This window comes from Ananas comosus, linkage group 21, assembly GCF_001540865.1.
Source record: "Ananas comosus cultivar F153 linkage group 21, ASM154086v1, whole genome shotgun sequence".
NCBI classification, from domain to species: Eukaryota; Viridiplantae; Streptophyta; class Magnoliopsida; order Poales; family Bromeliaceae; genus Ananas; species Ananas comosus.
The window spans coordinates 1,070,303-1,095,958 of record NC_033641.1 but is presented as its reverse complement, the minus strand read 5'-3'; the positions used below and the strand labels follow the sequence as shown (position 1 = coordinate 1,095,958).

Sequence of the window (25,656 nt, the reverse complement as noted above, 5' to 3'; positions counted from 1 at the left end):
GTGAAACCACAGAGGGGGTTTTTGAAGTTTTCCCTATTTTGTATTTAGTATACAGAGCTAAGCTTGTGTGCTTTTAGAAGCACGGTAGCCTCCATGCCATTAACTCGTTTTCGATGTTGAGACTTCCGAATCAACGATCGGCTCTATTAAGCTTGATTTAGAGCATATACAATATCTAGAAAATAAATTTCGCGATTTTTTTATATCATTTACTTGGTGATCGAAGGGGTCTAAAATTAATAATTTTAATGATCATAGTGAGCCGTTTGCAAGTTTAACGGTATAGAAATATTCAAATCACACGTAAAATTCTGATAGAAAATTTTTTATACTAATATAAAACAAAATTAATATTTTTGATCTGAATTTTTAATGTCATATCATTATTTTTTATGATATTTTTAGTTTCTGCCATTGATTTTGAGCATTTTCAACCACTGAGTAAATTATATAAAAAATTGTAAAATTAATTTTTTAAGTATTTCAAATACTTCAAATTAAGTCTAACGAATCAACTATCGATTCAAAAGTCCCAGTACTGAAAATGAGTTGATTGCATGGAGGCCAATGTACTTCTAAAAGTTATATATATATATATATAGAGAGAGAGAGAGAGAGAGAGAGAGAGAGAGAGTTGAGCTAGAATATTATTGATAGCAAACGGGCTCCGTTGCCATCCATTTGTTTTCAATAATGGAGCCTCCAAATAGATGGTCGGCACCGTTGAACATGATCTATACCACTTGAAGTGTTTAGAAATCAAATTTCATATATTTTCGATATTGTGATCTTATCCATCTGGTGGACACAAAAATAAACGGCTGAAAATGAATATTCTTTAAAAAATAATGATAGGAGTCATGTAATCAAAATCAAGAGTATAGATCTTATTTTAAATAGTTTAAAGAATTTTCTAACAAAAATTCAATTGATTTGGATATCTTTACGCCGTTAAACGAGAAAATGCCTCATATCGACTGTTAAAATTACAAATTTTGAAACCCTTTGATCATTAGGCAAATGATGTCGAAAAAATTTAAAATTTGATTTCTAAACACTTCAAGTGATATAGATCATGGTCAACGGTGCCGATCGTCGATTTGGAGGCTCCACCATCGAAAACAAATGGGTGGCAACATACATATAGAGAGAGGGAGTTGAGCAAGAATACTATTGATAGCAAACGGGCTCCGTTGCCACTTATTTATTTTCGATGATGGAGCCTCCAAATCAACGATCGGTACCGTTGAACATGATCTATACCACTTGAAGTGTTTAGAAATCAAATTTCATACATTTTTTATATTATTCTCTTATCCATCGAGTGGACACAAAAATAAACAGCTGAAAATAAATATTCTTTAAAAAATAATGATAAAAGTCTTGTAATCAAGATCAAGAGTATAGATCTTGTTTTAAATAGTTTAAAAAATTTTCTAATAAAACTTCAATTAATTTGAATATCTTTATGCAGTTAAACGAGAAAATACTTCATATCGACCATTAAAATTACAAATTTTAAAATCCTTTGATCATTAGGCAAATGGTGTCGAAAAGATTTGAAATTTGATTTCTAAACACTTCAAATAGTATAGATGATGTGCAACGGTGCCGATCCGATTTGGAAGCTCTATTATCGAAAACAAATGGGTGGCAACGGAGCCCGTTTGCTACCGATAGTATTCTAGCTCAACTCTCTCTCTCTCTCTATATATATATATGTGTGTGCGCGCGCGCGCGCACGTGCGTGTTGCACTTGCTATGTAGACGAACATTATGACTATAAGGTTAAGGTAAAAACATATGGACCTTATATAAACTATGGAGTATTTGGATTTAGCTATCCAATATTTCAAAATTTTAATTTTACTATCCAAAGCTTTCAATTTATTTGATTTTAGGTAATCAACGGTATTTTGACTTTAAAATATGAATATGTCATTTATTTTTACATGTTTAGTTAGTATATTTCATACAATTTTTACAACTGTTAGCTTATTAAAGTAAGTGATAATTAGCTTAACTTTTGGAGTCAAAATATAATTAACCGACTCAAATCAAACATATTAAAAAATTGAATAGTAAAATCAAAATTTTGCAAAGTTAGACAGTCAAATCCAAATGGTCCTGAGTTCAAATATGGTCTATATGTTCAAAATTTTAAAAGATTGCGCTGTCAAATCCAAATAGCCTATAGTTCAGATAAGGTCCAAATGTTTTTTTAATCTAAGATTAATCTCCTACAATCTTTCTAGGGAATGGAGATGGTCATCTTTTGAAGTGCTTTAAGTGGCTTAGAAGAGTTAGGATATATATTATACATGAGAATGAGGGTAATTTGATTAATTAGAGAACAAACCAAAAGTGGTTATTGTTAGAAAAATTACTACAAAGTGATTCAACCAAACAACTTGTGTGGTTTTCCACTAATCGCGCCCACTAAGCGCGATTTAGGGCTTTAAAAATCTCTTTGTCCCTTAAAAGTGAATTGGAGCTACATTAGCTCCAATGGTACCTCTTCCACTCATGGCTCATTGATCACATGTAGAGCACAACCCACACTTGTTTAAAAGGTTGTTCTCTCATATTGGTCCCATCATAAACCACATGCAAAGCACAATCCATACTTTAATACTATAATTGGAAATAACTTCTTATTTTATGTTTGTTCTCTTAACAAACTTGATAATAGACCAAATGTTATGATAATACTAACTAATTGCCACCTATAATTTCCCAATATTCAACTTAGGGCCCATTTAGTATCGAGACACGCCAAACACGATATATACAATGTGATATTTCATATGAAAACAAATAAAATATTTTTCACTGGACTTTTTTATTGTATCAAACACAATCTCCTGCAATCCCCAACGCATCCTTAGAGTCAAAAAAGGACAATAGCAAAATTAGGGCTTTATTGCATGTTAGTCCACTAAGTACATTGATAATGCATATAAGCCCCTTTAATTAAACTTGTTATTAAATAATAGGCCTTTGAGTTATTCTCCTTTGATGAGGAAAAAAATTTCGATCTTTCTCCTATAATTTCTCTCATGAAAAAAAAAATACCTATATGGTAAAACACAAGGACATTCATATTGCAACTTTGTCCTTAAATTGGTTACCCTCTTACATTACTGATTAATTTCTCATGCTAAGAAAGTTTAAATATTTCCTTGAAATAACCATTTCTTCCCTTTTTAAAAAAAAAAATTTGTAAAGTTTGAGAACTAATGTATTTAAATAAAATGCCTAAGAAGTGAGACCTATATATAGCTTTAACTTAGTTCTCTATTCAAGTACACTAGTTGCTGATTCAGATGCCCCATTATCGAAAGCAACACAGAAGTGAACGGTTCTTATTATTTCTGAAAAGATTATAGCTCTGCTCTATTAGTAAGTTCTAAAACTAATTTGTTTTGGAAAGGCTAATTAACACTATTGGTTCCCAAATTATCAGGCAAGTGATACTTTGATCATCAAACATTAATCTATTATAATTTTGGCTCGAATTTTTTAGATTATTGACAATCAAATTTTACAGTCTAATTTAGTTGAGTGGATGATGATATGCTGCTAATGTGGGACTGCTGCAAAAGCTTCATTATTATTAGATTGTCAATCACAACACTACCACGTCACTGTCATATAAATGATACATTATTATTCAGTCAATTGAATTATAATACACAACTGAATTGAGCTTACAATTGCCGCAAATTAAAATTTAAGGGCTAAAAATCGTGGTCATCATACTTTGAGGACCCAAAGTGTAATTTAGCCTTTTTTTAAGTTAAAACTTTTAGTTCTCCTTTGGTATCGCGTTTATTTTTCAATAAAACTTGTATATAAAAAAAGTGCACGCGTCGACAATGCATCTAAGATATTTATTTAGCAATAAAAAATGAAAATTTAGAAACAATTTTTTTTTTTTTTTTGGCTTCCAAACTTTTTTAAAAAAATTGTCATCTGCTACTTGGCCGGATGCATTACAAACTAACCAATCACGAAAATGAGAGAAAAATAATGTTCGCTGGTATCAAATTATAAATAGTGTTTAAAAATTTGCTAGTTTAGCGAATTTTTACTTTACCATTCTGTAGCTCAAAAAGTGATACTTAACTAAACTGTTATTGATTAGGCGTTTTTACTTTACCGCTCTATATATAGTTCAAAATGTTACACTTTACTATCATATTATTTTACTTCTGCTTCACTGTGGGAATCTATCGTTAAATAGTGTCCCATCATGTGGGTTTTGATTCTTTTGAAAAAATTCACTTTAAGAATTTTTTGGTAAAATAAAAAGAATAATATAGAATAGTTATGTATTAACTTTTTTGAACCAAATAATGGCAAAGTAAAATTTCCTGAACTACAGGAGGGCAAATTAAAATTTATATATATATTTTAGAAAAGTTAAAAATATATAAAATTTATAGTTACGTAAATTTATAGTTACGTAAAATATATATATTTCAGCGAACTACTTACTTTAATATATATATATATATAGTTACGTAAATTTCATAAATATACTAATTAAACTCATAAAGATAAAAACATATTCAAAATTTGAAATTAAAAATTCACTAATTGGTTCAAATCAAATAAATTAAAAGGATTAGTAGTAAAATCAAGGGATAATAACTAATATACCTTACAAAAATTCAAATATATCTAATATACTTCTGGCCAACTAAAATACCTTTATTGATTTTCAAAAATTATAAAATTAGAGTTTACTAATGAGAAGTGGGGTTTAGAAGAGTATTTTAGGAATAGAGAGGAGAAAATTTGAAAATTTTGAAGAGTAATAAGATATACAAGCAAAAACAGCTAAACTTAAAATCTTTTAAAGGTTTGGTAGCAAAATCTAAATAGGTAATAGCCGAGGAGTTGAGCTCCTGCACTTTTAAAAGCACACGTGCATTTGTACTGATGACTTTTAGTCGTGGGGCAGCTTCAAGATCCGCGCAGCACTATTAATGATTGTAACGACCTGACTGGCTAGCAAAAATAATTCGTTGGACCCAACCACCGGCCCAAAATACTTAAGCCCACATCTAGCCATAACTATTCGATGTGGGACTATTGGGTGTCACAGACTTAACGTCCTCAACACACACAGCCGAAGATCACAACTTAACCTGTCAGTCACCGACCATACCTTAGTCTGTCATTCTGACTCTGGCTCAGTCAAAACTCATCTCACACTTCCGGCTAGTGAACTGGCTCCGATACCAAATATAACGACCCAACCCGCTAGCAATAATAACTCGTTGGGCCCAACCATTGGCCCAAAATGCTTAAGTCCAGTTATTATGTCTAGTCCAATCAAGCTTATATACTTCTACATCTAGCCATAACTATCTGATGTGGGATTATTGAGGTGTCACGATGATGTGCCTCACTAAGTCTTCTTTACTATAGTGCTATACGATCTTAAAGCGATTCGACGGTTAAATAATCACAAGTAGGTTGAGCTCCCGTGCTTTTAATATTTGAGGTAAGTTTTTATATATTTTTACCTCAAAAAATAATAAAAGAACAGGGACAATGCCAAATGGGACGAAGCCGACTGCGTAATACTTATATACTATATCATCGACAATCAACCAATTACATCTCTTTGCTTGAGAAAAAAATACAATAAAAATATTTTTTCTATTAATCATGATAAGATAGGTGAACGCAGGAGGGGACAAAAATTTTATGGGCACTATGCCCAAATAATTTGTTTGGGCACGATGATCGGATGGGCGTCGCGTGTGCAGCAGCGCCCATCCGCACCCTCCCTTCCCCCCCTCTCTTTCTCTCTCTTCCTAAAAACCGAGCCCACCATTTTTTTTTTTTTTTTTGAGGGTGCGGATCGGCGCCGCTACATACGCGGCGCCCATCCGGGCACCGTGCCCAAACAAATTGTTTGGGCACTCAAACAGTGCCCAAATAAATTGTTTGGGTACGGTGCCCATAAAATTTTTGTTTGGGCACTCAAACAGTGCTTAAATAAATTGTTTGGGTACGGTGTCCGTAAAATTTTTGTCCCCCAAGAGGACAATACGATTCGTTAGGAACGTCACGCCAGTAACATAGATGATTGATTTTTCACCAAACAGGGCTTTAGGAACTATTTTGTGATTACGGAATAGTACAGGGACTTTTTCGCATATTCACCTCACCTCCTCCCCACATCCTCTCTCTCTCTCTCTCTCTCTCTCTCTCTCTCTCTCTCTCGTGAAAGCGCGCAGTGTAGTCACCTTTTCCAAACCCCCCATTGTCGCCACCTCTATATATTGCTTTCCTCCTCCTGCTCTATTATAATCCCTTTCGCACTCACCAAAGTGTGTGTAGTAGAGAGAGAGAGAGAGAGAGAGAGAGAGAGAGGAGAGAGGTGAGGAACCCATTTTCCCACCACTCGCCCCACACGGGTTCTCTTTGATCTCTCATACATCGGCTTCTTCGGGGTTTTTATCCGCTACCCATCTCCCCATTTGGGTTGCTCTGCCATTTCCGAGGTTGGGGTTCGCCTGCTGGTTCGATTTGGATTTGAAAGGAGCTAAAAAGGTGAGATTTTGATGTTTTGAATCGATTTTCTGATATGATAATACAAAGATCGAATCTTTTTGCGTGGGTTTGTTTTGCCCGCCAAGTGTTTGATTAAATGCTTAAGAGAAGCTTTTGCCTATTGATCTATTGAAAACGGATTAATCTATCTTTGTTAGGTTCGTATGCGGTTGGAAGAAGCTAAAAGGGTGAGATTTTGATTCATGGCTTCTTCTGTTTGTTGGTATGATGAGTAAATTTGGTTGCCGGGGTCTTGTTTGAGTAGAAAGGTGAGACCCTTTTTGTGTAATTTGATTTTTGTCCACCAAATGTTTGATTAAACACTTCAGAAAAACTATTACCTAATTAATAGAAGAATATGATCTTTTGTAATGTGTGGTTTGGCTTTGCCTAGCTAGTGTTTGATTTAATGCTTCAGAAAAGCTGTTACCTATTTCTCTGTTGTAGAACAAATTTACCTCTCTGGTTTAGGTTCTTATGTGCTCGATGAATTCTATTTTGGAAGAAAAAAGTGATTTTGTGGGTTTGTTGTATGTGGGCTGTGTTCAATATCTTCCTTTTGATGGCGTAAATTATATGGGTATTTGATGAAGTAAACCTTTGTTTTATTTCAGAATACTGAGAAGGATCTGATGTCGAAGGACGAGGAGCGGCAAGGTGTTTGTGATAAGGAAGGCAATTCAAACATTCATAGGAAGAACGGTACAAGTAGAGGTTTAATGCAAATTGAAATTCCAAGTGAATGTGGAGGATCCGGCCTTGTGAATGGAAGTGGAACTTTCATTCCGAGAGATGGGGATTCATCGAGACCCAATGATGTGGATAACTCTTATTTGCCCTCCCTAGACGATGAAGTCGCAGTTCGTATCTTGGCTAGGGTTCCAAGATCGCAGTTTCAGAACCTCCGCTTGGTGAACAGGCGATACAATTCGCTGATCATGAGCAGTGAGCTCTACAACATGAGAGAGAATATTGGCATAACGGACCCAAAAGTTCTCTTGCTAGCGAGCGGTGAGCTTCGCTGGTGGTGTTACGAACCCTACACCGGATCCCATCGGGAGCTCCCGATACTGCCGTCTGACATTTGCTTCTCGTCCTCCGACAAGGAAACTCTGTGTGTGGGGAACCACCTTCTCGTCTCAGGAAAAGAGATTGAGGACCCAGCTATCTGGAGGTATGAGCTCGAGTCAGACCGTTGGTTCCATGGTCCTAGGATGATCAACCCAAGATTCCTGTTCGCATCTGCAAACTGCGGTAATGTTGCCTGTGTCGCAGGAGGCATTAGTTTGGGTGCTGGTCTCAGCATCTTGAACACTGCTGAGAAGTATGATCCTAAGACCAAGTCCTGGGAACCGCTCCCTCGCATGAACAGGCGAAGGAAGCTTTGCTCGGGCTTTTGTATGGATCGTAAATTCTACGTGATTGGGGGGCAAAATGAAAACGGCGACAATCTTGCTTGTGGGGAATGTTATGATTTCACACGGAATGCGTGGGAGCTAATCCCTGGTATGGCTGAGGACTTCTCGAGCGGCTCCTCTCAGTCCCCTCCTCTTGTGGCGGTAGTGAACAATGAGTTGTATTCTCTCGAGGCCTCGTCTAACCAACTCAAGGTGTACCTGAAGAACAGCAATACATGGAAGGAGTTGGGCAAGGTGCCGGTAAGGGCTGACATCAGAAAGGGGTGGGGAGTGGCCTTCAAGTCCTTAGGCGATGAGTTACTTATCATCGGTTGTGTAGAGGAAACAAAAACCGGACAAGGGATGACAGTATGTACTTGCGTTCCTAATCCCGATTTAGATTTCGTTCGATGGTGTGTCCTTCAGAGTGGCACTGATAAGTGGTGCTCGTTTATTCTGAACTGTGCTATAATGATGGCTTGAAAATTGGAATGTAATGTTGATGCAGAAAAGGCCACAAGCAAATCCAGAATAACACAGCAGCAGCGCTATATAACGTCAACGGTAAAAGTAAAAGTCTCTGTATTTTCCTTTTGCGCAAAATTCTCTATTGCAGAAAATGCCTGATTAATATTGACTTTACTGTAATATGCTTGAAACGATGGCAATGATGCTTTCTATTAATTTATGTACTTTTGGACATGCATATCATGCTTATATCATTCTCTTTCTTCTTTTTTGAAAGGCGCTTATATTATTGTTTATTTGTTATATATTTTCTTATGGGAATGTCGACATGTTTTGAAGTGGCATATGTAGTTTGAAATGTACTTTTGTATTCTGTTAAAGGTTCAATTATATGTTTGCTATAATGCAAATTATCTCTACCTAAAGAAACTGAAAATGATGTACTATTCCTGGAAATGCTGTTCTAATTATTTAGCAGTTTGATACCAAACTAATCTAGATACTCGGCGAAGCCCTAAATCGCTCTTTGTAGTTTATATTTGTACCAAATCGATCGATGAAGTCCTTTAACTTTTTTCATTCATTGCATTTTCATCTCCGACCGTCAAAAATAGTATGTACAAGTTGCTCTTGCGAATGACCATCTTAACCTCTTATCCTGTAAAATGACTCTCCTGTTTAGATGTACTTGAATTAGAGACTATGTTTCTTTTTTAAGTTGCAATATTAGGGTAGTTCAGGGACTATCCATACAGTTTACTTCTTCAATTTTCGAGCTCGGTTCTGTTACACAATCCGTTTCGGCGTGAGCATCTCTGCTTATAGCTGATCACTACTCTCATACAATCATTAGTACATTCATTTTTTGAAGCTAATTTCTATTTTCATTTGATTGTCCTTGCAGATGTTTCATATAGTAGTTATCATAATCACTTATCCAGTGCAAATTACTTGTTTCATGGGGACATATTGTTACTTCCAAGTTTTAAACTACTGAGATGTAACCAAATACCACTTTTAAATGACATTTTTACCTTTTAATTTTCATGTGGTTTTGTATGAAGTTCATTCAATACAAAACATCTACTTTGATTTGCCTGGTTACATGTCTTTAGAAAATTTAAGATGTTGTTTGCATGTCAAAATAAGATGTCTAATGATAACTATTCAGTACAAATTATTTTCTGTATGATTACAAGTTATGAGTTTGATTTTTGCTTCTCGACAGACCCTTGACATCTTTGATTTATCATATTTCACCTACGATGTAATTTATCTTACTACGAAAAGAATGGAGTAAAAGCATAAATATAGTATTCATTCTAAACATCTGATCGGAGCTTCAAATTCATAATCGGTACCGTTGAAATTGATCTACATAATTAGAAATATTTAGAAACCAAATTTTGTAATATTTAAAAATCATTATCAAGTTCATCGAAGAGTTTGAAAAATGAACGGTCATAAATGAATAACCTTCTTAAAATAGAGGTTAGACTTTCTCAATTCATAATTAGAGTTATCAAACATTATCTAAATAGTATAAAGAATTTTCTATCAAAAATTTAAGCAATTTGGATTGCTCTACACCGTTAAACAAGCAAATGGCTCATATAGGCCGTCAAAAATTGTCGATTTTACGACACTTTGATCACCATGTAAATAATTTTTAAAATTTATAAAATTTAGCTTCTAGATATTTCAAATACTCTAGATCAACTTCAACGGCTCCAATCATCGATTCGAAATCTCTATCATCAAGAACAACTTGATAGGACAAGTATTACTATCATCTTAAGAGGATAGTAGCCCTAGCCTATATATATATATATAGAGAGAGAGAGAGAGAGAGAGAGAGAGAGAGAGAGAGTTGACTGGGTACTATTAGTAGCAAAATTTCATTATTGCTACAGTTTTTTAGCTTTGGATCAACTCTTTTCATTATTTCTAACCATTGGATTAAACTTAAACCCAGTGGGGACCACTCAACCCTAGGAGGACCACTCAATTCTAACCGACTAATATCATCTGACCTATAATTTTTCATCATCTGGTTAAAAATTGATACCAAAAAAGTATTTTACTATTAATAGTATTCCAGCCTAATTATATATATATATATATATATATATATATATATATATATATATTATATATAAAGTTTATCTCTAATATTTTAGTTTTTAGCTAAAATGCGAAAATCCTTACATAAATATATGTTTTCCACTTTACGCTCATATGTTAAAAGCGTCTATTTTGTGCCTCGAAATTTAAAATTATAGCACTTAATCCTGCACCATTGCTATTTCGTCATTGTTCCATTATACATTGTATGGTGCCATTGATCAACTAATGATATACCCATTTTACACTTAAAAATGACAGCAAAAAAAAAAAACATGAAAGCTAATTAGTAAATAATAAGAAATCTTTTTTCCATAAAGGCAAGGAACTTTTTTTTTTTTATAAAGTTATCTAATTTGAGGAATAGAAAGATTTGTATGATCCATCATTTTTAAAGGTGTAACGAATATCTCACTAAGTTATTCAAAATATACCATGCAATTTATGCATGGAATAGTAACTGAATAATAAGACGAATTTATGCAACAATTTTAAATATTAAATAGACAAAATAAAGGTTTCGAAAGACAAGAGGGTAAAGTAAAAAAGACAAATATTTATTGTGAGGTTTATTGCATTTTAGCCTTTTTTTTTTTTTTTTTTTTTTTTTGGAGCAATGCTATGCATATACCCAATAATAATTTATAGCCTATAAGATATACATCCTAGCTTCAAAAGGCTTGGATCAACCCCTTTGTCATGTTAATTCTTTTTTTTATTATTAAAAACTTTAAAAACACTGTAAACTTTTGGATACTTGTAACGAATCGGATCCGCTAGCAATAATAATTCGTTTAGTCCAAACTACCAATCCAAAATACTTAAATTCAGTTATTATTAGCAGAGTGGGCAGCCTTTTATATTCCCAATAAGAACTCCTTTTCCATCTGATTGAAATTATTAGGGTGCTACATATTTACGGTGTAAGATGCACACCTTATAATAAAGGGTACACTAGTGTAGTGACCCGCGTGTTATGGCGGGTAGATACTGTTAAAGTGAAAATTTGTAAAAAATAAAATATCAGTTTAGTATAAAAAATAATAAATATAGTCTATATTATAGACAAACACTTTTTTTAACAAAAAATTATAATGAAAAAGAATTAATCGTTCCAACAAAATTATTCAATCTTGTTCAAAAGAGGTCGCATATCATGCAAATGGATGATTAAAATTATTTTTATAACACAATAATCAAAAAAATATCATATTGCAATTAATATGACTAAAGAAAGTGTCACGCCCCGGATTACTCGTTCTCCGAGCACGCCGACAAATCCGCCATATACAAAAAAAAATTTTCTGTATACGAAGCGATAGCTGTACTTGCAATCATATAATACTACAACTAGTAGTATAGAGCTGCTAAAAGAAATGAAATATATATAAACAACAGAGGTTAACTATACATACAAGCATCCAGATAACCAAAATGCTCGCTCCAGCGAGATACAACATCAGTATGTATAATAACCCAGAAACTACAACTATCTGTAGCTGATACTCCTCTAGCTCTGCACTCATCAGGAAGGGCTCTAACTCGCAACACCCTTTCCACGGTCAGACTCAGCAGCAGCAGCAGCCGAAGAAGAAGGCTCTGCAAAAGATTCCAACAACTGGGTGTGAGAACTACTGCAAAAAGAAGTAGTCCTCAGTGGGTACCGCTACCGACTTCAACGGCTCACCCACTAAGTCTACAAATGTAAACAAGTATAGTAAGAAAGCTAGAATAAATCTACAGCTATATGCATCTATACTATCTCGGTCCAATACCACTCTCTATAGAAAAAGTAAATTCTGACCCAATCTCACTAGGGACTGAACACATCCGTCCCGTCTTTCGAAACTACACTATCTGACACTAAACCAGGTCGTCAGTGCAGAGCAAGTACAACTAGGACAAAACGACACCAACGCAAAAGTATAAAGCCCGACTCCGGACTGGCACTCGTGGGCGCTATCCAACCGAGTATGCAAGCGTGTCTCTGTCGAGCTCAATCAGACTCTCGCATGCTATAGTCTAGTAAATAGGGTCTAACAACCAAAACACATGTGCCCTCGGCACAATCTGATGCAAAAACAGTAATCTGGGTCCACCGCCAACCCCAACGGCACCCGACAATCTGGAACAGTCTGAACAATACTGTAAAAATAAGCTCGGCATCCCAGCACAAGCGTACTATTGTTCTATACTATTCTGGGTATCCACCGCCGACAAACTGCGACGATACAAATAAGTTACAGTTCCTAGAGAGAAATTTGGTAGTTAATCAAGTGACGGTGTAGAAACGTCAGTTTTCTCCTAAGTCCAATCCAAATCCAACATGCATATTTTAGCTAATTTTCTACGCTCCAATTCAAGTTCAAAAATATGCAATTCCAAGAATCGAGCTAAACAATATACTAAACAAAGCTAAAAACACATGCTGTCGACACATATAGAATTAGAAGGAAATCCGTAGAATCCGATAAGCATCACTTTGACCCACCTCGAAAGCGCGTCCAGCGACCGCGAGAAGTCGAAAGAAGCGGAACCACACGCTCAAACGGCCTCCAATCGGCGCAACTACGACGTCTACGCGCTCGAACGGCTCCCCGACGCGACGTCGGCGTCGATCCGAACTCTACCCGAAAGCTCCACCACGTACGGCTCAATCCTAGAGAGAGAGAGGAGAAGAAAAGGCAGCAACAATGTCCCTCTGGTCTCTCTATCCTATATAAGCGGTGAAGGAGAGGGTGAGAACAACGAGACAGCCAAAAGACCATTCAGCCCATCACCTATCCTGGAGTACCGATACCAAGTCAATGTTGTACCGGTACCCCGCAGTAGAAAATGCAACCCGAGAGCAATCTGCACAGAAAATACACTGGGTACCGGTACGCCCATGTATGGTACCGGTACTAATTGCTGAAAATCTGCAATTTGCAAATTGCAATGCTAATTTCCTGCTCTCGCGTCCCACTGAGTCCAGTTGGTGTTTATTTCGCGCCAACATGACTCGGACTTGTCCTGACACTCTCCAGAACTGTCAACAAGTCTCAAGGGCTGAACTCCAGGGATATCACAGAAAGGCTCACAATAATACGTAAGACAATTTATAAGTATTATATATATATATATATATATATATGATTTATATTAATTAGATTAGAATATCTATTAATAGTAAACCTTTTATTTACTATCAAATTTTAACACGCTGGCTGAAAATTGTAGGGTCAGGAATAATATATAGTCGATATAGAGTTGAGTGGCTCCACCTACGGATTTGGAGATGGTGCTACTGGGTTATAGTATTAAATCATGGTTTTAGAAATAAATGAAAAGAATATTGATCCAAAGGCTATTAAAAAACTGTTAGGCGAATAATGAATTTGATTACTTAATATAGCCAGTCCAACATCATATATATAATATAGTACATAATATATATATATATATATATCACTTTTAATCAATTAATTGAATCCGAATATGAAACACAATAAAGGTTCGAATTTGCAAATTTAAGAAAGATGGTGGAAAACCACGAGGTAAAAAAAAAAGGGTAAAAAAAAAAATTTAGGCCTTAGTAAATCTAAAGAAAATGAAAAAAGTTAAAAAGAAAAAAAAAAGTAGGCCCCACTTCTCCTCAAATTAAGGGGATGGGTATATGTAGGATTTAGTCATGGGGATTACTGTATAGGTATAGATAGGTATAGATATAGATGTAGCGTTTTCCTTTTCGTTTTCTTTTGATGGAAAGATCATTATTTTCTCTTTCAGTGAGCCACTGCATTTGCACGAAGTGCCTCTAATTTTCTTCCTTTTAGATAATTTCATTATCTAAGTTATGACTAATTGGATAGTGTTAAATTTATTTTCAAATTGTTATTTTATCAGAAGAATTTTTGGATGCCATCTTATTAATTTGATCTTAACTCCATATTTCCTATGCCTCGTGAGGTCGCAGATTCAATCCCCACCGGCCATATAGAATGGAGTAAAAAGAAAACTTTTAGAAATTAAATCGTCATCTCTTAGATCATCTGTAACTGGCCATATCAAATATATGGAAAAACTTCAAATATCACTCCTGTAATTTCGCGCTTTCTCACTTTAGTACTCTATGATTTAAAATATATCACTTTAGTATTCTGTGTTTTCGTTTTTCTCTTTCCGTTATCCCCTCCATTATTTTTTTTATTATATCAGTAATAAAGCTAAAACCACATACCAGTAAAGTAAAAAATTCGGTAAGGGCACCTCGGACTCTCTCTCTCACGCGGTCCACGAGGTGAAGGGCACCTCGTGGACCGCGCACAAAGAAGGCCCCTGAGTTTGTGCGGTGGTTTTCGTTTTCCCGTTGCAGCGAGCGGAAAACGAAAACTTTGGATTTTCATATAACACGTAAAAATTTTTTTCCCTGGAAAATTTTTTACTAACAACCAAACATCAAAAAGTGAAATTTTACATGGAAAAAAAATTTCCGGCTACTTTTACAGAGTACCAAACACGCCCTAAGTCACAAAGTACTAAAGTGAATATTCAATAAATCATATGTGGGATATCTGAAGTTTTTTTAATATGATTTAACGGAGAGTTAACAGAAGTGCCGACAAAAAGAGAAATATAAAACCATAGGATATTAAAGTGATATACTTTAAACTATATGTTACTAAAGTGAAATACTTATTTTAGCGAATCCAACTCGAACGATACAACCGGGCCGAGCCCAAATATGAGGCCTGTAGAAAGAGTCACACCCGAGCCCGATCCGATCTAATCAAAGCCCAATCCTTAAGCCCAAGGCTTAATGACCCAATTTTAGCAGTGAATTGCAATTTCCAAAATACACATTCCACTTTATTTCTTCATAATTTAGAGAAAATTTTTCTTAAATGTGTCCAATGCATTCTCGTACGTTCGATTACAAATCTATCGGTTCTTCGTTGCGCTAAATTTGTACATAAAAAAGACACAGCAACTCAATGGGGTCTGAACTAGAGAAGTATGAAATGAGATGGATGTTGATAAATGTGTGGTCGATGAATGTTAAGAGTGCACCATTTTACGCAATAATTTATCCTGTAACAATAAATACGAAATGAATTTGGGCTAAAAGCTTGGAAACTAGTGGTCCAATTTACCCCAAGATTTTTCTTTTTTTAAAAAAAATTGATAAAAAGAATTTCTATTTTTAACCGATTATTGAACTCAGCGATCCTTTCTTTTCTCTCCTCTTCTTAGGGACCGTTTGGTTAGACGTAATTATAAATACAGAGTGATTGGAGATGTATATCGTTGAAAATACGACAGTTGCAATTATATACATCCTATTTGGCTGGATAGAGTAGAAACTGCTGTAACTACAAATAATTTGTTTGGTTGCATGTAATAGAAAATTAATTTTAAAATTTTATCATTTTATATATATGACAGTGAAATTACCTCCAACGTATAAAAAAAAAAAAAAAAAAAAAAGTTTCAAAAATAATCAAGGAGGTAAGCTTATCTTTTGTTTACATTACTCTCTCCAACTGCTGCAGTTGGAACTGCGGCTAATTTGGGTGTAGTTTCAACTCCGCATTTGAAACTCTTCCTGTAGTTCCTACTATAGCAATTTGAGTTAAATTTTAAATTTCAAAGTTTTAAATTTTAAAATCTCAAATTTGAAAATGCAAAATTCTAAATTTTAAATTTTAAATTTTAAATTTAAGATTAAATCTAAATTTAAAAATCTAAAAAATCAAACTTTAAATTTTAAAAAATTAAAATATAAATTTAAAATTTAAAAATTAAAAATTTTAATATTAAGATTACAAATTATAAATTCTTTAAATTTAAAATTTAAATTTAAATTTTTAAAAAAATTAAATTGGGATAGAATTAGCTAACCCACCCCAATTCCAAGGGAGGGGGGTGGGGTTAGCTAATCCCCCCTCCACCAAAAAATGTTTGAGGATAAAGGAGGATAAGCCCTTATCCCCCCTAGAAATGTCAACCGGTCGGATTCGGAGCGGATTTTCAAAAATCCGAACCCGAACCCGACTCCAAACCCGAGACCCAAACCCGAACTCGGCGGATTTTAAAAATTCATATCTAAACCCGAATCCGAAATTTGAACTCGAAACAATTATTTTTTTTTCAATATTTCAAAATATATTATATTAAATCTAAATTTTTAAAATACAAATTCAAATATAAAATCAAATATATATATATATATATATATATATATATATATATATATATATATATATATATAGTAATATATATATATATATATATAATACAAAATAAATTCGGATTCGGGTCGGTTCAGGTTCGGGTCTGGTACAGTCAAAATCTATATCCGAATCCATATCCATCGGACTTCTATTTTTGATATTCATATCCGAATCCATATCCGTTTAGCATTGAATATATCCGTTTCATTCGAGTTCGAGTTCGGATAAAATTTCGGATATCCATACCCATTGACATCCCTACCCGACCCCCCCCCACCCAATCGAACACTCACTTCAGAGTTCCAAGCTGTTGCATTATTTAGCACTTGTTCTTTTGTTGCTGAATTTGAGCTTACAGTCTTGTTGATGTACAAAAGTTTTCCTCAGTGTTTCACTTTCTCTCTCTTCTTTTCTATCACATTTTAGGGTCAATTATTATGAAAAAATTATTGCATGCACATAGCACATCATGTGAGTGGTGCATTGTACCACTCTACTTTTTAATTGCGTAAAAGCTGTAACATTTTATACGGCAAAGATTTAAAGGTTACAAGAAGTGAAAAAGATGAAAAGATTGTCGCTCATGGCTGACGTAACTAATGTGATAAAATTATCACTTCAAATAGAAATTACATAATATTTTTGGGTTGTAGATTTAGCTTATCGCTTTCCGAAATGTTACAGATCGATGAAATGAATCACTCAAAATGTACAGAATTTGACACCCTTAGATGATGGGGTATACGACATATGCTAGGGATGCAAATCGATCAGGTTTAGTGGAGCTCTTGCCCTGATCTGTCTCGAGTAGGGCGGTAAGCAGGAGCCAAAAAATAACCTGCCTCAAATTCGTTAAGAAAATAAAGCAGAAGATGAAAAACTCGTTCCTTTCTTAATCCGTCTAGATCCGTCAAAACTTCATAAAGAATTCGCTGCCGCTCTGACCAGAGCGATAATAGGGTACAAATAATATTATAAAAATCAATCCGTCCCAACCCATCAAGAAAATAGAGCGGAATGTGGCCATATCCATCTCGTTTGAATTCCTAATATACACCCTATACTAGAGTGAACTTGTAACATTTTTTCTTATAGCAAAGCTCACTATTTCCAAAAAGCTGATGCATGAAAGTAGAGTTGTTCCCGACATAAAATCCACCAAAAATGAGAGGAAAAAAAAGAAAAGAAAAAAAGGAAGGTGGATGAGGAAAAAAAAGAAAGAAAAAAAAAGAAAAAAAAAAAGAAGAGAGTACTATAGTCCTTAGAACTTGTTGAATCTTACATTATTGGTTATGACATCTAGCATGTTCTCCATGTGGGTGAATTCATATGGGACAACCCACCTCTTTTCCTCCTTTCACACTTCAAAATCTTAAAGCATGCCAAAATCCAACTGTCTCTGCACTCAAATTTTGCTATATTCAAAACCATCAAAAGATGTTGGGATAAAAAAGTGGGCTTTTTTTTGCAAATAGCCTCCTGAGTAATTTTTATTTTAAAAATAGCCCTATCAAAATTAAAATTGCAAAAATAGTTCTGTCCCTGCCACGCAGGCGCCTCGTCAGCGCCACACGGGCAGGGCTGGAGCCAGGATATTAAGTTGAATACGATAAACCATTCACCGTATCTAAACACGGTGAATGATTCACCGTATTTAGTACGTATTTTTTGTATATTGAAAAGTGAAATAAGGAGTAGGAATGTCAATAGGTATGGATATCCGAAATATTATCCGAATCCAAACCCGAATAAATTATATATATATATACGTAATTTATTTTTGTTTATTTATACAATATATAAAATATTTAATAATTTTTATTCCTTAGATCTTCATCCAACGGTATAGATTTTTAAAACCCGCTGGGTTGAATGAAGATCTAAGTTATAAAAATTATTAAATATTTTATATATTGTATAAATAAATAAAAATAAATTATGTATATATATAAAATTTATTCGGGTTTGAATTCGGATAATATTTCGGATATCATACCTATTGACATCCATATTTCTTATTCCTCTTTTCAATATATAAAAAATACGTACTAAACACGGTGAACTATTCACCGTGTCTAAACACGGTGAATGGTTCACCGTGTTCAACTTAACACACAGCCTTGGCCCTGCTCGCGTGGCGCTGATGTGGCGCCTGCGTGGCAGGCCCAAGACCATTTTTGTAAATTAAATTTTGACAGGACTATCTTTAAAATAAAAATTTGCCAGAGGTCTAAATGCAAAAAAAGCCCTAAAAAAGTCTTATCATATCTTTGTTTTATTGTCTCCAATGATGTTAGACCCTAGCAACTATAGTCTACATCATTTTTTTTAGTTACATGTCACTTTTGGTCCTCAAAACTCTAGGATCTTTTTCGTTGTCATATTTTGATTTTTAAACTTTAATTTACTATAATTTCTAACTTAAATTTTTTAAAATATTATAATTAAATTCTACTGTTTAATTTAGCTGATTAAATTCTAATATTTCGAATAAAGTAGTAGCGATGCGGCATCTTAGTATTTGTCATTCTATCAATTATAATACTATCACATCAGATATCGAAGTGCGGATAATCGCATAAAATTAAGATATTGAAGCTGTAGGATTCCAAGCTTGAACTACTAGGAGGTGTTAACCAGCTACTTTTAGATCCATTCTCACACTAGAATTCTAATTCTCACCCTTTATTTTTTTTTCTATTACACCCATGGGGCGACCCTCCTAAACCTCGAATTTTTTTTTTTTTTTTGAGAGAAATAGGTAGCTTGCTACCTACTTCATTCATTAAGCAAAATGAACTAGGCTTACATACTAAACCTCGAATATTAAACCATAAAATCATAGGCTTAAACCAAAAACCACTGATCCAATCAGCATAGAAATTAAAGCAGAAGATCTCGAACTCAAACCTAAATCACTGTGATCTTGACGAGGAGTGTCAATCAACTGTTCTAATAGCTGGTGATCAGTCTCCGCCGCCCAATTAGTTGTAGTCTTTTTTTTATTTTAAAATTTAATGTTAAGTTAGATCGATTGTTTAAAATTATAAGTCGAAGCTTACTGAAAGTAGGCAATAATTTCTGGAGATCAAAAGATAATAAAGAAGAAAGTAAATATGGTGTTACTTCCTTACAAGGAAAATGCGGGCAACAGTGAACATGTGATGGCTAGGTAGAGAAAATAGATAAATTAAGAATGTGAAAAGAATCCTCTTTGTTTTTTATTTTTGAACCCTATTCCTATGCATAAGGGCTTTTTTTTTTTTGTATTTGGCTCCCTGAACAAAATTTATTTTAAAAATAGTCCTAACAAATTAATATTTACAAAAATGGCCCTAACCCTACCGCGCAGGTGCCACGTCAGCACCACGTGAGCGGGACTGAGGATAGTTTGTTAAGTTGAACATGGTGAACCATTCACCGTGTCGTATTTAGGAAAAATACAATTATATGTATTGCGAAAAAAAATATAAAAAAAATATAAGTACGGAACACGGTAAGTCATTCACCGTGTTTGAACACAGTGAATGATTCACCGTCTCTAGAAAATATATATGCATTGCGAAAAAATATAAGTATTGAAAAGAAAAAATAGGGGAAATATAAGTATGAAACACGGTGAACCATTCACCGTGTTTGAACACGATTCAATTGAACACCCTTCCACCTTGCGTGGCGCTAATATTGCGTCTGCGTGGCGGGGATGGGGCCAAATTTGTAATTATAAATTTGATGGACCTGTTTGTGAAAAAAAAAATTGAGGGGACCAAATGCAAAAAAAGCCCTATACATAACAATATTAGCATCTTTGATTTTGTGGGAAATTATCTTCACACTTCTTGTATGAATTTGGCAAAGCCCATGTCACCACCATCTAAACTTGGGTAATCACAAAGGCTAAAAGAGATGCTTTTTTAAGTAATAAGTACACAACATTTATTGAATTCTCGTACTTGACACTATAAATAATTTAGATTTAAATGCATCATAATCATCTAAATTTATTTTCCATACATTTATAGATAACCTGTTAAAATATAAAAAAAAAATTAAAATTTGCCATTTGAGCTGTAAAATTTGTGCAATTAATTATCTAGATCCATATTCTATCAATTTAAATGACTAGCATTAGTAAAATGGTCAAGAAACAATAAAAAAACACACGCTAGTGATATGGATAAATTTTTCCTAATGCTAAAATTTAGTTTTCCTAATAAAATTGACTATTGTTATAATGTTTTAGTTTTAATAAACAAATATCAAAACTTAATTTTTTTTTTACCGTAAACTAAAATTTGACATCGAAAAAGCCCTATTATTTTGCTGGTGTGAGTCTTACTATTTATTGGCCATTTGGGTAATATTAATTACTTTAAATTGATGGAATATGGGCCTACATGGTTAATTGTAAAATTTGGTAGTTTGAACGCAAAATATTACATATTTAAAGTTTAGATAGCTATATGCAAACATGTAAAATTTTAGATGGTTCTGATGCATTTAACCCAATAATTTATGGTGTTTGGCCGGAGTAATTTATATATATATATATATATATATATATATAGAGAGAGAGAGAGAGAGAGAGAGAGAGAGAGAGAGAGAGAGAGAGCAGGACTGCTGTGCTCTTAGGAGCACGGATGCTTCCGTGCTCCTGAGCCGTTTTCAATGATGGAATTTTCGAATCAACGATCAGCTCCGTTAGACTTGATCTAGGGTATTTGAAGTTTCTAGAAAATAATTTTTGTGATTTTTTGATATCATTTATCTAATGATCGAAATGGTTCAAAATTAATAATTTTTAACAGTTGATATATGCCGTTTTCAAGTTTAACGGTGTAGAAGTATTCAAATCAGATGAAATTTTGATACAAAATTTTTTATACTATTTACAACAAGATCAATATTTCTGATTGAAAATTTTAATGCTATATCACCACTTTTTATAGGATTTTTATTTTCAACCATTAAAAATTATTGATTTTGAATCCTTTCGATTGCTAGGTAAATGATATCGAAAAATCGCAAAAATTATTTTTTAGAAATTTCAAATACGCTAGATCAAGTCTACCGGAGTCGATCGTCGATTCAGAAATTCGATCATCGAAAAGGGCTCAGGAGCACGGAGGCCTCCGTGCTCCTGAGAGCACATCAGTCCTGCTCTATATATATAATTATAGACCTAGGCTAAAATACTATCAATAGCACAAAGCATTTGGTGCTATTAGGTTTTTGGCCCTTTGATGAAAAAATATACGATTAGGATGATGTGGGTCCCCTAGGGTTGAGTGAGTTATTGGTTTAATAGTATAATCTAACGGGTGAAAATAGTTAAAGTGTTTAATCTAACTGCAGAAAACTTGATAACACCAAACGCTTGGTGCTATCGATAGTATCCCAGCCGGACTCTCTCTCTCTCTCTCTCTCTATATATATAGAGTCCGGCTATGATACTTGTAAAAGCACCAAGCTCTTGGTGCATGTGAATTTTTTACCATTAGATTTGCACCTTTAATCATTTTCACCCGTTAGATTATACTATTCAACCAACCACCTACTCAACCCTAGGGGGCCCACATCATCCTAACCGCACATCTCTTAATCCAATAGCCAAAAATCTACAAGCACCAATAACTTGGTACTTTTAAAAGTATAGGAGCTCAATTCTATATATATATATATATAAAAGAATAGAGTAAGAGGGAATTTTAACACACAATAGATAATGTTAATGATTTACTAAATTGAATAACTTTTAAATTGGACATGGATTGCTATATATCCATCTATTTCCTATTGGAAGCTATCCATTCAATCCAAATGTTGTTTAGTCTATTCTAAATCTAGATTAGATATTATATCAAAGAAAAAGACAATTTGAGTGGTTGATTATGAGGTTGCTACAAATTAATTATATTTATCAGCAAAATTTTGTCGCGTGGCAGAAAAAAACAAAGAGGGTTTGTCTATTATTTTGATCTAGAATGTCCTTTTTTTTATTTTAATCCTTCTAATTGGATTTTAAAATCTAAAACTTCTAAAATTCTATATTATTCTAACCCAACAAGTCACAAAAACGTGCCTTATTTCCTCGCCCTCAAAGTCATCTACGTGTATGATAATATAAGACAATCATTATTCTCCAGAAGTTTAAATGAATAGAGAGAGCAATGTTAGAGATCGGGAGTTTTTTGATATAACGTGAATTTGAGTTTAATGAGATGAAATTAACTGAAGCAAAGAGCGGAAACTAACTAAAAGCAAAGAGCCTGGTAAGATTCAAACTCTTAATCTTTTGTATTGATTCTGTTTTTTTGGAGAGAGAGATAGATAGTACGTTACTCGCTTCGTTTATTTCATTTAGAAATAAACTTAGCTGGAAATGTGAATCAAGTAGGATTCGAATTTGGGACTTCGAGTACCAATCACCAAATCCTTTACCACTTGCTTTAGAGACGATCAGTCTGTATTAATATCTAAACAATGTGAACCGGTTATTGTTCTCCAAAGACAAAAGTTCATGGGGGGCGAAATTTTCAATATTTAAGTACCACATTATTTTGGTTCTTCATTAATTACGTACTGTTGATGAAAATGTCATGTCCACCGTGTAATTTCCTTGCATGTGGACTAAACCGCGTTACGGAGAAACTATCACATCTCCTAGGCTCATTTCCTTTTCACAAACGTGGGTTTTAAGTTTAAATTTTGTTTTCCTTTGATTTAAACGCGTCATCCTCTTAGAAAAGGGTTTGTCCTATTCAAAATTTTGAAACCCTATGTCCTTTATTTTTTTTATTTTTTTTTTTTACTTATTATTTTGTGCATTTATCTTGAGCTTTCATATCTAGGACCCTATTGCCTTCTTCCTTGCGCTATCATCTAATATTTTTTAATAAAATATTTTGTATGCAACATCAACCAAATCAATTGAGATTCTGCGATTGCGATATTTAAGTTCTAGTTCGATGTTTTTAATTTAGCTAGGGTTAATTGTATACAAGCATTTGCAAATATAGTAAATTATATATATATTCTTACAAAGTTCAACTTTCATATGTTGTCTTTATAAAAATCTAAATATTTTCAAATATATTCCTGTCGTCAGAATCCATTAGAAAAATTTAGTTAACCATAAGTTAAATACTAAATCCTAATTAGTTTATAAGATAACTTGATATATTTTACTCCTCTTAATTATACTGTTGTGACTTTTGGAGGAATATATTTGTGATGACAAAATTGACATTTTACTTATTTGCTGTTAAATTATAAATAGTTCTCTAGCAGTAATAAAGCAGAGGGATATATTTGAAAATATTAAAACTTTTATAAAAACAATATATAAAAGTTGAATTTTGTAGAAAAATATCTATAATTCACTATATTTGCAGGAAAATATCTATAATTCACTATATTTGTAGGGACCTGTATGCATTTAACCCTAAAAAATAGGCTAAATTACAGAAATCTCTTATAAATATCTGCTTCTTCACTTTTCTTTCCTAACTTTCAAAATTCTGTATTTTATTCTAAGTTGTTGCATTTAGTTCCCCTCCGTCAAAATTCCATCACTATTCTGTCCATTAGTGATGGAATTCCATCACTATTTTATCTCAATTTTATCTTATCTGTTTAATTTCCTACCAAAGCGAACAAAACATATACCAATATTTAAAAACCTTTGCCTAACTTAATAGAAAAATAAAATATATTTAAAATATTAGAGACCCAATTATAACAATTGAAAAGTCTACCCCTAGGGATGCAAATGGGTCCATATTGGCGGAGCTCCCGTCCGATTCATCCCAAACAGAAAATAAACGAAGCGAGTAGCATACTATCTTTCTCTAAAAAAAAAAATATATATATATATATATATATATATATATATATATATATAATTCATCCCAAATCTATCCCGATCCGCCAAATAAATGAAGCAAGAGTCGGGAAATTTCTTTTTTCTTTTAATCTGTTTCGATCTATCAAAAATTTATAAAAAATTCATTCATGTTCCGATCTGTACCGAATGAAACTGTAAATGAAGGTCAAAAATAGGATTAAAATTTACCCGCCAGTTTGCATCCCTACCCCCCCTCCATGTTTCAAAGTCAAATTTCACATTAAATTGGATAGTAATTTGTACGTAATCACCATCTAACTACAGCATATATAAAGCCACTTTTGAACAATTGATGTGAGCCCAATTTTTTGAATAAACAAATTTGGACACGCTACAATTTATACTTTTGACTGGTCATCGACTCTATTACTAGATACAGCGATTCAGTTCACTAGCAACTAATAATTACTTCAATCCAAACTACAGGCACAAAATACTTAAACTTAATTATTATTATTCACGTATCATGATTCTTGTATATTTCTAATTTAATCTTTTTTCCATCTAAATGTGTGACTATTGAGGTGTTATAATAACAACTATTTCACATGTGCAAGTCGGACGCGAAGCAGTATTTCCATTAACAAAGTAAAAAATGAACATGCCGAACAAAATCTTCTTCATGTAAAACCTGCTCGATTTAGATCGGGAAAATCGTACGGATTTTATGAAACCATGTGCTATGGCTTGAATCCGTAGTTAATCCTATTTCCGGTAGGAACAGTTGACAATTGAATTCCATTGAAACCTCTTATGGTTGTTGTTTTATTTTTTAGTTTTTGATAAAATCTTGTCCCCCTTTATTTTTAAGTTTTTGATAAAATCTTGTCCCCCTAAATTGATCTGTTCATTAATAGGGATCATATGAATGATGTGCATGTCTCATGCTTTATTAATTAACCAAAGAAATGTTTTTAGAAACCTCTGTGGTGAAGTTCAATTTTAATTGCAACACTCCCATGCATTTTCATCATTT

General features: G+C 33.6%; 1 protein-coding gene across 3 annotated transcripts; it reads left to right on the top strand.

Annotated features, from left to right (window-relative positions):
• LOC109726139 (F-box/kelch-repeat protein At3g27150-like) lies at window positions 6,174–8,734 on the top strand. Of its 3 annotated transcripts, none has more exons than XM_020255577.1 (3): window positions 6,174–6,573; window positions 6,732–6,761; window positions 7,188–8,734. In XM_020255577.1, exons 2-3 carry the CDS (start codon window positions 6,738–6,740, stop codon window positions 8,451–8,453), a joined length of 1,290 nt encoding a protein of 429 aa, XP_020111166.1. In that variant the 5' UTR covers window positions 6,174–6,573; window positions 6,732–6,737; the 3' UTR covers window positions 8,454–8,734. The 3 variants fall into 3 exon arrangements, with proteins under 3 accessions (XP_020111166.1, XP_020111168.1, XP_020111167.1); XM_020255578.1 differs by having other exon boundaries at window positions 6,176–6,573; window positions 6,732–6,842; XM_020255579.1 differs by lacking the exon at window positions 6,732–6,761 and having other exon boundaries at window positions 6,175–6,573.

What these genes read in the sequence shown, in the direction of transcription:
- LOC109726139 (XM_020255577.1), top strand. Translation starts at nt 6,738, where the DNA reads ATGCGGTTGGAAGAAGCTAAAAGG. An exon ending in GGTTGGAAGAAGCTAAAAGG is followed by an intron (nt 6,762 to 7,187) that starts GTGAGATTTTGA and finishes GTTTTATTTCAG; the next exon opens with AATACTGAGAAGGATCTGAT.